Source organism: Eptesicus fuscus, chromosome 4 (assembly GCF_027574615.1).
Source record: "Eptesicus fuscus isolate TK198812 chromosome 4, DD_ASM_mEF_20220401, whole genome shotgun sequence".
In the NCBI taxonomy this organism is placed as follows: domain Eukaryota; kingdom Metazoa; phylum Chordata; class Mammalia; order Chiroptera; family Vespertilionidae; genus Eptesicus; species Eptesicus fuscus.
Window position 1 is genome coordinate 7460106 of NC_072476.1, and position 16202 is coordinate 7476307.

Consider the following 16202-nt stretch of genomic DNA (forward strand, 5'->3'; position numbering starts at 1 on the left):
CCTCCCACCAATCAGAAAGGTGCCTCGCGTTCCCCGGCGACCATTAACGCCGAGCAGCCGGTGTAGCGGGAGGAGGCGGGGCGGTGAGAGCACGAGCTCTGCTGGCCAATCACTGAGCTCTCTGAGAGGTAGGGGCGGTGCCTCTGGAAACCCGAGGCGGAGCTGTTGCCTTGGCAACGATCCTAGCCCAGCGGGACAGGGGTAGGGAGGGTGGAATTAGGAGCAGGGAGGAGGGAGCAGGGAGGAGTGGGGGCAGGCACGCCGGCGGGGGTAGAGGAATTCTAGTGGGAGTGTGGGGGTGTCCCAGAGTTTCCATGAGTTCAAGGAGGGGCGGGGGCCCGCCCAGGTTTCCGAGGCGCGACCGGAGCTGACCCCGAGGCCCGAGACCGGGGGAGCTAGACACCGCCCCCGCTGGCGCCGGGAAGCGTCGCTCCTTCTCGCTGACCTTGGTCTCGCTTGTCACCTCGCCCTTGGCCACAGTCACTGACGGATGCAGAGCCCAGCAGAAGGACAGATAGACCCCCGGACGGACGGAGACCTAGGACACAGGCACACAAACCGCCCCAGCCCCTCCCGCCGGCTCCAGGGTGCTTCGTCCTCGCCCACCTCAACGCCGGGGCCATCCAGCCCAGGGTTAATGCCAACGAGTTTCCACCGCCAGCCGCTCCTAGAGAGGCCGCGGCGCTAGCCACCGGGGGAAACTGGCCGCGGACGGACACTTCCTGTGCGGGGGGAGGGGTCGGCTGCCGCAGCCCAGCCTGGGGCTGGGGGCCAGACGGCGGGGTCTCGGGCGGGGAGCCGGGCCTGGGGGCAGCAGGGCTAGTCGTGGAGTCCCCCCTGTCTCCGAGGACACAACGCGTGGGGGCCTGTGAGGGCCCCAAAGCAAGCCGAGACCTTGTGGGTGGAGGCGGGGCCCCGGGGAGGGGAGGGGCCCGGCCGGCCAGAGAGGCCCAGGGTCAAGACGTCCGGCCTTGGGGGCTGGGGCTGGGCAGCCGGGTCCCCTGGGCGTCGCTGAGTGGGCGGGCGGCGAGGGCCTGGGTCTCAGGGCACTCAGGCCGGGTCGCAGGATCGTTCCGCCATCGCCGCCGCCGTCGCCGCACTGGGAGCCAGCGGGGATGGAACGGGAGGCGTCGCCGTGGGGCCTCGAACCCCGGGATGTGCAAAGTCCTGACGAAGTGGGGCCCGAAGGGTCCCTCAAAGGTGAGGGAGGGAGCGCCCCTCCAAGGAGCGTGCCTGGGAGGGGGAGAGGGGGCTGTGGTCCGTGGGTGGGGAAGGGAATGGGGGATTTGGACACCTGGGACTTGGAGGAGGTGGGGGCGGGGACCGGGTGTCCTGGGTTTGCTGTGGGGAAGGTGGGAATTTCAGCACCTGCACCAGGGCCAGCGACCATGTTTGAGGAGCAGGGAGACGTTTGTGCAACTAATTAATGGTGGGACCCAGCGACCTTCCCGGCTCCACACAATCTGGGTTTTCTGTAATTCTCTGATCCTGCAGGCAACATGCGTGAGAATGAGGAAGAGGAAATTTCTCAGCAAGAAAGCACTGGGGACTATGAGGTCGAAGAGATACCTTTTGGGCTTGAACCCCCGAGCCCTGGGTTTGAGTCACAAAGCCCAGAGTTTGAACCCCAGAGCCCCAGGTTTGAGCCTGAAAGCCCAGGTTTTGAGTCCCGAAGCCCTGGGTTTGTGCCCCCAAGCCCTGAATTTGCACCCAGAACCCCTGATTCAGATTCTCAGAGCCCTGAGTTTGAACCACAAAGCCCTGGGTATGAGCCCCAAAGCCCTGGGTATGAACCCCGGAGCCCTGGATATGAATCCCAGAGCCCTGAGTTCAAAACCCAAAGCCCTGAATTTGAAGCTCAAAGTTCCAAATTCCAGGAAGGTACAGAGATGCTTCTCAATCCCGAGGAAAAGAATCCCTTGAGCATCCCCTTGGGAGGCCATCCCTTGGACTCCTTCACACAGGGGTTTGGGGAGCAGCCCACAGCAGGCCTTCCCCTAGGGCCACCTTTTGAGATGCCCACAGGGGCCCTGCTGGCTACACCCCAGTTTGAGATGCTCCAGAATCCTCTGGGCCTGACAGGAACCCTGCGGGGTTCAGGCCGACGGGGTGGCCGGGCCAGGGGTGGACAGGGCCCTCGGCCTAACATCTGTGGCATCTGCGGGAAGAGCTTCGGCCGGGGCTCCACCCTGATCCAGCACCAGCGAATCCATACGGGCGAAAAGCCCTACAAGTGTGAGGTCTGTAGCAAGGCCTTCTCTCAGAGCTCTGACCTCATCAAACACCAGCGCACCCACACGGGGGAGCGGCCCTACAAGTGTCCCCGCTGTGGCAAGGCCTTCGCCGACAGCTCTTACCTGCTTCGCCACCAGCGCACTCACTCTGGTCAGAAGCCCTACAAGTGCCCTCACTGTGGCAAGGCCTTCGGAGACAGCTCCTACCTCCTGCGGCACCAGCGCACTCACAGCCACGAGCGGCCCTACAGCTGCCCTGAGTGCGGCAAATGCTACAGCCAGAACTCATCCCTGCGCAGTCACCAGAGGGTGCACACCGGGCAGAGGCCCTTCAGCTGTGGCATCTGCGGCAAGAGCTTCTCCCAGCGCTCGGCACTTATCCCCCATGCCCGCAGCCATGCCCGCGAGAAGCCTTTCAAGTGCCCTGAGTGCGGCAAGCGCTTCGGTCAGAGCTCCGTGCTGGCCATCCACGCCCGCACCCACCTGCCAGGCCGCACCTACAGCTGCCCAGATTGCGGGAAGACCTTCAATCGCTCCTCCACGCTGATCCAGCACCAGCGTTCCCACACAGGCGAGAGGCCCTACAGGTGTGCCGTGTGCGGCAAGGGCTTCTGCCGCTCCTCCACGCTGCTGCAGCACCACCGCGTCCACAGCGGGGAGCGGCCCTACAAGTGCGATGACTGTGGAAAGGCCTTCTCGCAGAGCTCCGACCTCATCCGCCACCAGCGAACCCACGCCGCTGGCCGTCGCTGACCTGGGGCCCTGTCCGGGCGGGGCTGTGGTGGGCAGAAGAGGAGGGGACGGAGCTAGAGAAGCCTTTAGAATAGTGGGAAAGCTGGAGGAGTTGAGGATTCTAGAAGGAGAGGGGGCCAGGGAGGAGAAAATTATATGCCCTGGAGATTTATGGGAAATGGGTAATGAGGGGTTGGAGGTAGGCCAAACAGGCAGCAGGAGGCTCTGGAAGAATCCAGAAAGAGGTCAACAGAGAGCTGGCCTCAGCAGCAGCATGCCCCTTCGTGTCCGCCTGCTTGGCACAGTGCTAGATGGGGGAGGGAGAGGGGGGGAGGGTTACTTAATTAGAGTGGGGTAGCTTAGTTCCGTAGCTACTGAGACCCTTGTTGAGTCAGGAAGGGGTGAGGGGAGGTGGGATGGGGAGTGAAGCCCAGAGTGGGGCCTGGGCCTCTGAGTGCAAACCCCAGTCTCCCTTGTCTTCCTCAGGCTTTGGAGCCCCTGAATTTGAGTTCAATAAAAACCTCTATGTGGTTAAAGAGATTTGTCCTTAAAATGTGTGCGTGGACAGTGCCCCGGGCAGTGGGAGGCACCAGGTCATGCTGTGAAGAGCCAGTGAAGCCAGAGGGCCGTGTCTGGGAAGTGTGTTCCAGTCAGGGTTTCACTGCTCTTAGAGGCTCAGGAGAAGTGCCTTGCCCGTAGCTGCCCAAGTCATCCTCCGTGCTCTGAATGCTGCACAGACACAGGGGCCTGTTGTGGGTTTGAGAAAGCCTCAAACTGTGTGGCTGTCCCTCTTCCCAAACAGGGAGGGTCTGCCCTTGGGCCAGAAAACAGACCCTGCTTCTCATAGCTGGGCATGGAGCCTGTGCACCATTTCTCCCCAGCTGTGCCGCTCTCCCACCCCCACTCCCCCACCCCACACCCCACACCCCACCAGCTGCAACCTCTAGCCACCACTCTGTGCAGATCCTGACTCTGACCAGAACTTCAAGTTTCAACCCCATCCATAGGGGTCTTTGTATTGGACCCAGTACGAGGATTGGATGTCAGCTTTTAAGACCCTCCCACCAGGCTGGCCTGATTTGCCACAGCTCTGCCTTCTTTTTAGGACCCTTGTACCTTTCCGTGGGATCACTCTGTTACCACCCCACCTTTATCCTACTTTCCATCTGAGCCTCAGCACTCGTGACACTTGGCTCCTTAGGAAAGGATGGGAAGTTGGTGCCGTCAGTGATTGGGGATGGGGGGGTGGGGTGGGGGTGGCCTGTGATACCTTAGCTGAGGGGATAGGCCATGCCTTGGGGAGTCACCTAGCTGCTAGGCACATCTTGAGATGAACTCCTGCTAAGGGCCTGACAGTGCCCTGTGAAGGTTTATTTACTCTATTTCACAGATTAGGAAAACGGAGCTCACAGAACTAAGTCACTCTGTGACTTAAGAGGCAGATAAGACATTCAGACCAGGTCTGCCTGGCTCCACCTGTCCCCAGCTTGGCCTCAAGGTGGGGAGTCATTGCTCTATAAGGTCTCCAGGGCCTCAGGATCCTGACATCATCCCCACCCCCATGCCCATCCTCAGGGCCTTATAACTTGTCAAGAGTAAACCACTTCTCCGAGCACATTTCAATCTGGCCTCTCATGATCTGCAAGCTCTGGAAGGGGCCTTAGAGATCATGTGGTTCAGTAGAGTTTGGTTGTGTTTAGTGGTTTTCAAAGTTTCCATTATTTTTGGAAGTAGAACCCTTAAAGTAAAATCTCAGTCTTTTAAAGATCTTTATAAACGTTATGCACATTTTTGTACAGACACCTTACCATACAAAATTTCAAATATGAAAATACTGACTCCTATACTTAATATAGTTCACATACGTAAGTATATACATAGAACTGCATTTCACTACCTGAAATACTACATTTGGAGACATTACTTCAGCATTTATTTCAATTACACAATTTAATTTTCATATTTTGGAGTTAATTCTTTTTTCAGCTTCCAAACATGTTCATGCCCTTTTAGGCTGGGAGGCCCTGGGCACGGTGCCTGTGGTGCTTAATTGATAAAGTAGCTTGTACGCACAGACATCCTATATAATAAAGAGGTAACATGCAAATTGACCCTCACACCCTCACAAGATGGCTGCCTATGACCAGGCCGACTGGGGGGTTAATGAGGGACAACCAAACAACTGAACAGCAGGCTGCGTGGGGTGACCAGGCTGGCAGGGGGGGCAGTTGGGGGCGACCAGGCCAGCACAAGGGGGCAGTTGGGGGCGACCAGGCCAGCAGGGGGCAGTAAGAGGCGACCAGGCTGGTGGGGGGGCAGTTAGAGGCGACCAGGCTGGCAGGGGGGGCAATAAGGGGTGACCAGGCCAGCAGGGGGGGCGGCAATTAGGGGCAACCAGGCTGGCAGGGGCGGCAGTTAGGGGTGATCAGGCAGGCAGGCAGGTGAGCAATTAGGAGCCAGCAGTCCCGGATTGTGACTAAATTAGTCCCTGGGATCGGGCCTAAACCAGCAGTCGGACATCCCCAAAGGGGTCTCAGATTGGAAAGGGTGCAGGCTGGGCTGAGGGAACCCCCGTGCACAAATTTCATGCACTAGGCCTGTAGTTAGTATATAAAAGCTGATCAAATGAGGGTGGGGCTCAGCTGCTCAGCCCCCACCCCTTCCTCTTGTGACAATTCCCGAGGTACCTCCAGATCCCAGGTGGGGCAGACCAGACCCAGGAAGAGTATGCGTCTTCCCAAGATCACGGTGGGAGAGCCAGAACTCCAATAGCAGCTGTCTTGACTTTCAGCCCAGGATGCTGCTTTTACCACACCATCCTGCACATCTAAACCACCACTTCTGCCCACTGTTATCAGGCACTGATGGGCTAGGAACAGTGATCCCCAGTTTACAAGTGCTATTTAATGCTCTTACCAGCTCTGAGATGGAGCAAAAGTAGGTGTACAGTTTTGAGTATGTGAAACACAGAGTTTATTCTTGTATTATTTATTATTTTCCACACAAATAACTGCAAATCTACTTTTGCCCACCCTGTACAGTTATTTCTATTTTACAGATGAAGAAATGAGCCCCAGAGAGGATAATTGCCCCACGTCACACAGCAGAGCAGGATTCAGACCCGGGGCTGACTGGGTTTGGCCTCCTTTCGTATCAACACTAAGATGTCACTCGCTTTGTCACCGTCTCTCTCTCCCATGAGCGGAGTGTTTCCTAGAGGCCACGTGATTCGTCATGGCAGATACCCTCACTCACATGTGCTGTGTGGCATGTAGGCTTGGGTGTTATGCTTTACATTTTTCTCCATTTAATTTCTTCACTTGGATGCAACTAGATGTAACCCATGTGAAAAAAAAGCTCTTTGGGGATCCTCAATAATTCTTAAGGGTATAAAGAGGTCCTGAAACCAAAACATTTGAGGGCCACACTGAACGCTTCCTTTGTGCCAGCCCTGGTGAGGGGTCAGTGTTGGTAACATATCTGAGTGAGGCCTGAGGCCTGCCTTCCAGAACCTCCTACTCTCGAGACAGGAGCTCACACAGTCAGTGTTATGTGCCCCGGTGAGGTATAAACCACGTGCTGTGGACTGGGTACTTCTGTCCAGGAATTGTGGGATTGAGAAAAGCTTTGAAGTCGGACGGTTTTCACGGCTGGAAAAGGGGTGGAACTGCACATGCTGGTGAGGGGAACAGCATGTGCGAAGGCACAGGGCGGGAAAGGACACACAGATCTGCGAGGACAGGTGCTGGTAAGGGAGGTGGGAGATCTGGGGGTGATGATGGGAGGTGGGAGGTCTGGTCCTGAACTAAGGGAGGTGGGAGGTCTGGTCCTGAACTAAGCCTCCAGATCATTTTAAAACAATTAATTTAAAAAATATTTTCTTTTTAGAGAGGAAGGGAGAGAGAGAAGCACTGATGTGATTGGCTGCTTCCTGCTCTCCCCATACTGGAAACTGAGCTCAAAGCCCAGGGCATGTGCCCCGACCGGGAATCGAACCAGCAACCTTTTGTTGCACTGGATGACACCCAACCAACTGAGCCACACCGGCCAGGGCAAGCCTCCCAGATCTTCTGTGCTTTTTTGCTTCCAACCTGGATGCAAATATCGACTCCCCCCCGCCCCCTTCACAGAATATCACCTCTTTAGGGAGACTTTCCTGACCACCTATCCAAGAGGACCCTCTCCCTCACCCTCTAACCTGGTATCCCTTCACAGCCCTATCGCTACCTGGAAGCACATTTCCCCTTTTTTACTGTTTTCTCGATGGAGCGAAGCTTCCTGAGGGCATGTTCATCCCATGTGCTCGGAGCACAGAACAGAGTATGACCCAAAGCCTTCAAAGAAATATCATATTCGTGAGCACAACCCGACAGGCTTCCCCTGCAGACACTGTCCTTGCAGTAGTTGTGTGACATTCCTGACCGTTGAAAGGGGCCACGAGAGGGCAGTAGTGCCTGGGCCCTCTGTCCAGTCTACAGGAGGGGCCGCAGGGCTCTTAAAAGAGGGAGAGTCTAGTCTACTCTCACCTCTTAGTCAATAGTCAGTGCTTCCCCAGCCTTCCTCCCTTCCTGTGTCTCTGCTTCTCTTTTGAACTAGCTCACAATAGCAGGTGCAGGCCAGTCTTAGGGTCCTCACAGAAAGAGAGCTAGAGAGCTAGAGCTAGAGCTGAGAGAGAGAAAGAGAGAGAGAGAGAGAGAGAGAGAGAGAGAGAGAGAGAGAGAGAGAGAGAGAGAAGAGCTGTTTGGGTCCCACTTAGTGGAAGGGTTGAGAAGAAAATGTTCACTTAATGAGCCGGGCTGGAACGTGGCACCAGCACAGAAACAGCACCAAATTGGACAGACTTTCCCATTTATTGGCACCGGGAGCCGGGTCCCCACCCCTGAGCTCAGTCTCTTAGGGGGTGTGGGTGGGGGTGTGACCGAGTCCTGGCGGGGGCTGTGGAGTAGGCGCCTGTGGAAGACGGAGCCTTAAGAGGGATGCCACGGACCCATCCAAACGTTTCCTCCATCTTCCCACAGGCTCCCTCACTAACTGAGTGACATGGTGTCAAGCACCTACTGCGTGTCTAGGCCTGTGATATCACCAGGGACTCCAAGGCACGGTCCCTACCCGTGGAGCTCACTGCTGGATCTGAGACACGGATAAGCAATAAGTCCTTTCACAATGAACTAGTGGGATCCCTGCTCTGATGGACAATTGCAGGCTAGCGGCAGCGCGCAGGAAGTGGGGACCCAGGTGAGTCAGGGGCGGGCTGCCCTGGGGAAGGGATGTGAGACATGAGATTGAAGACCGATGAGAGCCAGCCGGGCAGAGAGGGGGGGATGTCTGGGCAGAGAGCAGGCTGGGTGAAGGCAGAGGCAGGAAAAAGCTCAGGGAGCAAGTGAGAAGGCCGGTGTAACTGGAGCTTAGCAGGGAGGTGGGAGGGCTCTGCCAGGGGCGGGGAGGCAGCGGGGGTGGGGGGGCCCTTTGGCGTGGGCACCCTGAGGCTGTTCGGCAGGTCTGGAAGGAGTTTGGTCTCCAGCTAAGGCGCAAGGGTTTGCAGCAGAAGCGGTGACACAGGTCAGATCTCTCTGGCGGAATGGAAGCCGGGCGCCGGGCAGGAGAGCGGGCGAGGCTCTGGGAGCCCGAGGCCTCTGTGGGCAGGTGGGTGTGAGGGCTGGGAGTGTCACTCGTTTCCCCAAATTTAGATCAGCGCTCTCTTCCAGGGGGGAAGCTAAGAGGGGCTTAGAAGCCAGGACCAGCCGGTAACCACAAGGCCTCACCTTGGCCGCTTCCTGGCCCGTCCCTGGGGGCAGGCAGGAGTGAGCTCCGTGTTCAAGACGGAAACCCGGGGCCGAGGGAGGGCAGACTGGCTAAGCAGCAGCCGCCAACCGGTGGTCTGCGAGGTCCGGAAGGTTGGCGACCGCTGGGCTAGAGGACACAGTGACGTGCAGGTAGAGGCAGAGTGGCACCAGCACCCCAAGTCCGGTCCCGGACCCTCTGCGCCAGGCCTGGGCCTCAGTCTGTGCCGCCTCCTTCCAGGGCCTCCTCCTTGGGGAGGAGATCCACGCAGCTCGGGTCCCTGGCCTCTTCCTCAGACGCCACCTGCCCAGGGCCTTCTCCAGGGATCCCATTGGCGGCATCGGCGGAAGCCTCCATCTTCTCCTTCAGGTTCCGTTTGAAGAAGCCGACCTGCAGGGAGACCAGGGCTGAGTGAGCAGACGGTCCATGGAGCACAGCTGGTCCCGGCAAAACATGAAAGCACTCTTTATGTTAATAATCCCCGAGAGCCACGGACACGTGGCGTCCACTCCAGGGATGGGTGAGTGTCCGCCACACCTGGTTCTTGGCAAATGCTAAAAAGCTGTACGTTTCCTGGTTCATTCTTAAAAATACACACACACACACACACACACACACACATACACACACACATATATAGTTCAAAGAGAAAGGGAGAAGGAGAGAGAGAAACATCAATGATGAGAATCATTGATCGGCTGCCTCCTGCATGGCCCTTATTGTATTGGGGACTGAGCCCATAACCCAGGCATGTGCCCTTGATCAGAATCGAACCTGGACCGGGACCCTTCAGTCCGCAGGCCAATGCTCTATCCACTCAGCAAACCAGCTAGCTCCGTGGTCGGCAAACTGCAGCTCACAAGCCACATGCGGCTCTTTGGCCCCTTGAGTGTGGCTCTTCCACAAAATACCACGGCCTGGGCGAGTCTATTTTGAAGAAGTGGCGTTAGAAGAAGTTTAAGTTAAAAATTTTGGCTCTCCAAAGAAATGTCAATCGTTGTACTGTTGGTATTTGGCTCTGTTGACTAATGAGTTTGCCCACCACTGGGCTAGGGCTACTGGTTCATTCTTTCGGCTCAGAAAAACGCCAGGTACCAATACTTTAGGTGGGTAGCTTGGGGTGCATACTACAATATCTAGTAATATTAACAAGAGCCCATGCTTATACAGCGCTTAGTATGTGTCATGCGGTCTCTGTTGAAAGCTCAAAACACATATATTATTTGGCTCAGCAATTCCAGGGCTGGGAATTAATCTGAAAGACTATTTGGACCAGTGTGCGAAGATGTGGGTAACAAGAACCTTTTCCGTCATAATGTTTGAAACAGACGTAAGTTACAAACAATCTAAATGTTCACCAGCAGAGAACGTGTTACATAAACTGGGGGCACCCAGAGGGCAGGGAACCACTGGTTACAAAGCAAGAAGCAGACATAACTGTGCTAGACGGGAGGGCGTCGAGGTGTGGTATCGGGGAATAATACAAGTTCCCAGGCTTAACACAGTCTAATCCATTCATGTTTCCTACATATACACACATCGGCTGATTTCTCTCTCACGCTCACACATACACACACGTTAACAACAAAACCACAACCTATGGAATAGAAACAAAAAGGTTGTTTTAATGACAACCCTCTGGGGGTTCAATAGAAAGAAACTTTAATTTTATGTTCTTTCCTGGAACAGTTGCATGTTTTACAGGCAACACCTGCCCTCCGGCGCTCTTCCTCTGGCTAACTCCCACTCACCCTTCAATCCCAGCCCAGGCCACTCGCCCGGGAGGCCTACGCGGGGCGGCTGTGCCACAGGCTCCGGAGCACGCAGGCCCCGCAGGGGAGCCTCCGTCACGTGTCTCCCCCAAGAGACTGTGAGCCCCACAGAGGCAGGGCCATGCTGTGGCACGCGCCTCTGCACCCCAGTGCGTCTCTGGATATGTGGGCGAGCGCTTCTTCCTCTCCCTGCCCCCCAGCCCCGCCCTGGGCAGGCTCGGGGGAGGGATGGGGAAAGTCTCTCTTGCTCTCTGGGCCTCAGTGGCCTTGTCTGTAGAAGGAGGGAGTAGGCTGAGACCCTTCGAAGCGCTGATGCTCCCTGGCCTTGCCGTTCTCCGCCCTGGCTCTGCCATTCCCCATCCCCCAGCCTGTCTGCTCAGCCATGCCCATCCTTCCATTAGCTCCGACCTTGTAGAGCGCCAGGAAAATCAGCAGCAGCAGCAACAGCCCCCCGGTGCCGCTCAGCACGTAGAGATAGAGCATGTCCTTCTCATATATGACGTCCACCTTCAGGACGACCTGGGGAGGACGAGAGGAGGGAGTGCAGAGAAGAAGCCCCCGACCCCAAGATGTCTTGCGAATCTGGCCTCAGTCTCTAGGTCTTCGAACCTCCAGTCTGGACGGTGTCACACCAGGCTCTGATCCAGGCCCGCTCTCCATACACCTCCCACCGCGGCCACCAGCGTGAGCTGGCAAACAGGCACCACAGTCCCCTGAGGCGGCTCCCTCAGCGCCAGGAGAAAATGCCAGAATCGCAGCTCAGCCTGCAGAGCCTCCCAGAGCGTTTCCGCTCACCTCTTTAGCTGCAACTTGCCTTCTGCTCTTAAACCTGCCCCACCCCCCTCAACTCTGGCCCTGCCCTTGCTGCTCTATCGCCTTAGCGTCTTCGGGTCATGCTCTGCCTGTGACGTGGGCCCTTTGCTGAGCTGCCGCCAAATCCATCGTGACCTGACGCATCTCGGCAGGTGGCCTTGCGGTCGGCTTGCCTACCAGCGGCGGTGAGAGCCCTCGGCTTTGCCAAGGCTGGTGGCTCTGCTGTGGGGAGTTCCCACTGTGCTAAGCCCACACCTCCCCTTGGCTGCCCACTTCCAGCTCTGCCCTGCGTCCCTCAGGCCTCTCCGCTGCCCCCTGCCCCCGGGGCCTCTGCGGAGGTGGCGGGTACCTGGGCCAGGGAGGCGTTGCTGCCGTGGAGGTGGAAGTGCCTGCTGCTGTTGAAGGAGACGGAGAGGGAGCTGCAGAGGCTGATCATGGAGGAGGCCTGTGGGAGGGGCGGGAAGGCATCAGGGCCGGGTACAGGCCCGAGTACCCCGCTGACTCCTGCCCCACCTCCACTCAAGGGGGAGGCGGAGGAGAATGGGTCCGAGCGGGTGCATCGCAGCCGGCCAGCCGCGGGCCCGTGTGCCACTCCCACTGGGGCAGGGAAGTCTCCCATAAAGAACCCATGAAAACCGCCCTGCAACTTCGAACACATCATGGTTCTTTCATCTGCAACTGCGTAAACATCGGGGGCTTTTCAAGATAAAACAGGAAATACAGGAAGACCTCAGGTGAGAACCCCCATCCCACAAGCCCCCCCCCCGCCCCCCCCCAAGCCCTCCTGTCTCGCCAGCAGCGCTACCTTGATCTCCCCCACCAGCTCCACAGTCCCGGTCACTTGGACGAGGATCTCCCTCTGGAAGGCCACTGGGCAGCGGAACTGGGCTCCAGGCAAGCAAGGCTGCTGGGAATCAGGAAGAGCAGGGGACTGAGCGCCTGTCCTTCCCGCTGCGCTGCCAGCCCCCTCCTTACTCGCATGTCCCTACCTCAGCCACGTTGGGTGGCCTTTCCAGGTTCTCAATAGAACAGTTGACAGGAGGCTCCTAGGAATGAGGATCAGTTAGTCCAGAGCTGAGAGGACACTGGCCTTCCCCTCCACCCCAAAGGCAGACCTTGGCATGCCGGTTCTCTCCTCCTGGCCCTTGGCAGACTCAGACATCACCGAGTGGGGCAGGACTCATCCCTCCTCACTCCCTCCCCAGCATCTGTACCTTCTCAGACTCCCCCCACAGACCTGGGCATGCTCCCCTCTGGCCAGCACTCACCATCTGCACATTCCAGCTGTGAGTGATGGGTCCTTCGCTCTGAGGCCCTGGTACCCCAATCAAGGCCTCCAGGGCGGGCACGTTGTGGTCACGGACAAACGGCTGAATCTTCACCTGGTACAGAGGACAAATGGCTGCTGAGCCCTGACGCCAGCCACCCTCATGCCCCCCAAGTCCAGTCCTCACTGGCTGAGGCCCACTCCTTAGGCTGTGGGCACCACCCCCGCCCTGTCCTCAATGACATGTGCGGGTCCCATGTGCTTCTCTGCCTTCTCCACGTGGCACACCTCCCACGTCCTGCAGGTCACTGCTCAGATACCATCCTGAAAGTCTGCCTCAAGAATAGGGCAGCCGCCCACGCCTGTGCCCCCACAGCATTCTACACCCCCAGCGGATGGCCACGTGTCTGCTCGCGCGTCGGTGTCTCCCCTGGGCTGTGGGCTGCTGAGAGCAGGAGCTGCGGTTTATTTCACCTGCGGGGCACTACAGCTTGGCACAGACACTAGCACATAAGAGGCCCCAAGAAGAGTCATTTTCTGAATGAGTAAAAGCATGAATGACATTTAACAAGGCTAGATGCAAGAATTATTTGCACAACCAGGCTTGGGAAAGACTCATTTTGGCAACTGCGCTGACCTAACTTGAGAAATGTTTCCTGAGTGCCTTTTGCACAAAAGAGCTCCCTGTGCTGACCCGGAAGGCTGCTGTGGGCTGTGACAGCGCAGAAAGGGCTGGGGAGCAGCAGAGGCTGGACCCCCCGCGGGCCAGACCCCGTCTAACTGTCTCTGCAGCCTCGGTCTCAGGGGCTGCACAAACGTGACCTTCAGGGCCCTTTGCGCACTGCGGCTCATACCTGGTAGATGTGTCTGACATGGTGGACCTTGGTCCCCTTGGGGGTGAAGCTTATGTAGAGTGTGGAGCTGTCCTGGCTGTGGAGAGAGGAGCAGAGGTAGAAGGTAGAGGGGACAGCAATCCAGAGGCAACCCAGGGGCTGGGCCACGGGAAGCCTTTGAGTGGCCAGCACTGGTGGGGACCTCGCTGGCACCTCGTAATCCTCACAACGCCCCGCTATCTCCCTTCGGAGACTAAGGCTGGTGGGAGGGGTCAGCCTCTTGCCCAGAGTCCTGCGGGGAAGGGCCAGGACCGGAACCCAGGGGGTGGAACCCAGGGGGTGCCTTTGGAGCCATGTTCTCCCCAGCACACACCACCTCACAGGGTCTCCCTGTGCTGGCCACTGCTCATCGCCTACGCAAGTGCGCCAGCCCCCCGCTGCCTCCCCACCCCATCTTTCCCTTCCTAACAGCACCCTTGATCCTGCCACTCACCACACAGAACCCATCAGAGGCTCCCAGCCCCCACAAGGTCAGGTCCAAAGCCAGATCCCGGTCTGCCTGCCTGCTGGCCCCGCACAGACCTGCCGTCTCCTGAGTCGCCCGCTCCCTGCTCCCCGATCTGCCCGGCTGCCTCCAGGCCTTCTCCAGGCTGCCGTCCCTGATGAGAATGTCCCCCTCCTCCCTGGCCTGGTCCTCACGCTCCAGACCCCGGTTCAAGCCCCAACGTCCCCTGCTCCTTCCATCTCTCCTCCACCCACACATCCTTTCCGGCTCTAACGTCATAGCGCGTCTGACAGTATCACTGTGTCTGGCATTTGTTTCACAAGCACCAGAGACCTGGCTCAGGCCTGGCCCCGTGCTGGTCTCGCTGAGCCACCGTGAAAAGCCCCTCCTCCACTTTTCTGGCTTCACCTCCTTTTCTGCAAATGAGAAAATCCAACTAGTGACCGCCCTGGCCCTTCCCTCCACAACACCCTGAAACCCACCGCTCCCGCGTGCGCACAGTTCCTGTTATCTGAGCGCCAGCTCTGAGGGGCAGAGCCCCGTGAGAGCTCCTCTCTCACCTCCGCCCGCAGCGCTGCCGGAAGGCAGGGCGCCCGGCACAGCTGGGAACTAAAGAGCTTGGCTGGGGTCTTGGACTCAGACTCAAGCTCAGATTCCGGCGTCAGTGCGTCCTAGCCGTGGACTCTGAGCCTCCGTTTGCTCGTTAGTGAAACGGGGAGCACAGCTCTCCCAGGCGCCGAAAGCCCGGGGAGGGCCGTGGGCTGAGCACAAGGTCTGCGAAGGTCAGAATCCATGTGCCTTTTCTTCCCTCAGTAAACGGTGATCTGACTCAGCTCTTAAAGGGCCTTCGCTCTTTTGTGCGTTGAAAACTGTTGGGTTGTAGCTGGAGTCGATTCTAATGACCCCGGGGTGAGGGGGGCGACGACCCTGGAACAGGGAGGGGCTTTGAGGGGCAGCTGGGGGGGCAAGGTCGGGGCCCTGGGTGGGGAGGCGAGACTCACTCCTCAGTGAGGATGTTGATGGGGTACAGGACGGGGACGCTGGTGGTGGCCGAGTTGTCCTCCAGGAGGCCCGAGTGCTCGTTGTCGCTGCATCGGGGCAGGGAAGGGCCGTGTTAAGAGCAGGGCTTGGCCTGAGCTGCACGGCAGGGTGAGCCCAGGGCAGGGCTGGGGGGCTGCCTGGGCCTGCTCACCAGCTCACATTGGCGTGCAGCTTGACAGAGTCCCCCCAGGAGCTGTTCAGCAGCGTGTGGAACATCACCTGGATAACAACCTGGCAGAGGGGGAGGGGCGGGGGAGGACAGGCCTGAGCCCCGGGGGCACCACAGCCCCCAATCCAGCCCCGTCACGGCATCACTGCAGCTGCCACCCCGGAGTGCTCACTGCTCCCTCTGCCACCCCGGAGTGCTCACTGCTCCCTCTGCCACCCCGGAGTGCCCACTGCTCCCTCTGCCACCCCGGAGTGCTCACTGCTCCCTCTGCCACCCCGGAGTGCCCACTGCTCCCTCTGCCACCCCGGAGTGCCCACTGCTCCCTCTGCCACCCCGGAGTGCTCACTGCTCCCTCTGCCACCCCGGAGTGCTCACTGCTCCCGGGCCTGAGCACTCACCGAGCTGCCGGCTTTAAAGATGGGAGAGCTCACGTTGCAGGAGAGGCCTCTGGTGGGAAGCTGGGGCTCCTCGGGCAGCTCCTCGCAGCTCAGAGGGAGCTGGCTGTGGGGCTGGGGGTGAGGAGAGAGAGGACGAGTGTTCTAGCGGCCAAGGCGAAGGGTTCCCCAGAGGCCACCGACCCTCAGCTCTGCCCCTTTCAGGGCACCTTCTTAGGGGTGGGGCCCAAGAACGGGGCACAGCGAGGGTTAGTGCCGCGCTGTTTACAATAGGGAACACCGGGAGTGACCGAGCCGTCAAAGAGGCAGGAATGGTTCGGCCGATGGTGGTGCAGAGGATATTGTGAGGGTGTTACACTGCTCTTACAGCCACACGTCCAGCAACCATTTCTAAAGCGCTTGATGGAAGCAATGCAACACCATTCCTCGTCATCACACTGCGAGGAACAGGTTTGGGCCGCAGGTGGGGAAGGGAACTCGATAAGGAAACAGAGGCGGGGGGGGGGGGGGAGGTGAGTGACTTGCACAGGGTCTCACAGCGGAGGAAGCTGGCAGGGATCTGGCTCCGCATCTCAAGTTCTTGGTCCCTCCACTAGACGCCCCTTAAGGAGGCACTGGATGTTGCTGTATAAGAACGAGGCCAGTGTCCGGACAGGTGAA

The 16202-nt window shown here is 58.4% G+C and overlaps 2 protein-coding genes across 2 annotated transcripts in view; one reads left to right on the forward strand and one right to left on the reverse strand.

Moving 5' to 3' along the window:
• Window positions 1-730: 730 nt before the first annotated feature.
• Window positions 731-3309, forward strand: ZNF768 (zinc finger protein 768). Its single transcript, XM_008152822.3, has 2 exons — window positions 731-1200; window positions 1495-3309. Exons 1-2 carry the CDS (start codon window positions 1116-1118, stop codon window positions 2985-2987), a joined length of 1578 nt encoding a protein of 525 aa, XP_008151044.1. The 5' UTR covers window positions 731-1115; the 3' UTR covers window positions 2988-3309.
• Window positions 3310-7699: 4390 nt separating this feature from the next.
• Window positions 7700-16202, reverse strand: part of ITGAL (integrin subunit alpha L) — a 32448-nt gene continuing 23945 nt past the window's right edge. Inside the window, exons 22-31 of the mRNA XM_054714139.1 lie at window positions 15546-15656; window positions 15130-15209; window positions 14939-15025; window positions 13454-13529; window positions 12601-12714; window positions 12322-12378; window positions 12138-12239; window positions 11682-11777; window positions 10928-11038; window positions 7700-9137 (exon numbers count right to left, since the gene is read on the reverse strand). Coding sequence (XP_054570114.1) covers window positions 8964-9137; window positions 10928-11038; window positions 11682-11777; window positions 12138-12239; window positions 12322-12378; window positions 12601-12714; window positions 13454-13529; window positions 14939-15025; window positions 15130-15209; window positions 15546-15656 — 1008 coding nt within the window. The 3' untranslated portion in view covers window positions 7700-8963. The remainder of the gene's footprint in view (window positions 9138-10927; window positions 11039-11681; window positions 11778-12137; window positions 12240-12321; window positions 12379-12600; window positions 12715-13453; window positions 13530-14938; window positions 15026-15129; window positions 15210-15545; window positions 15657-16202) is intronic.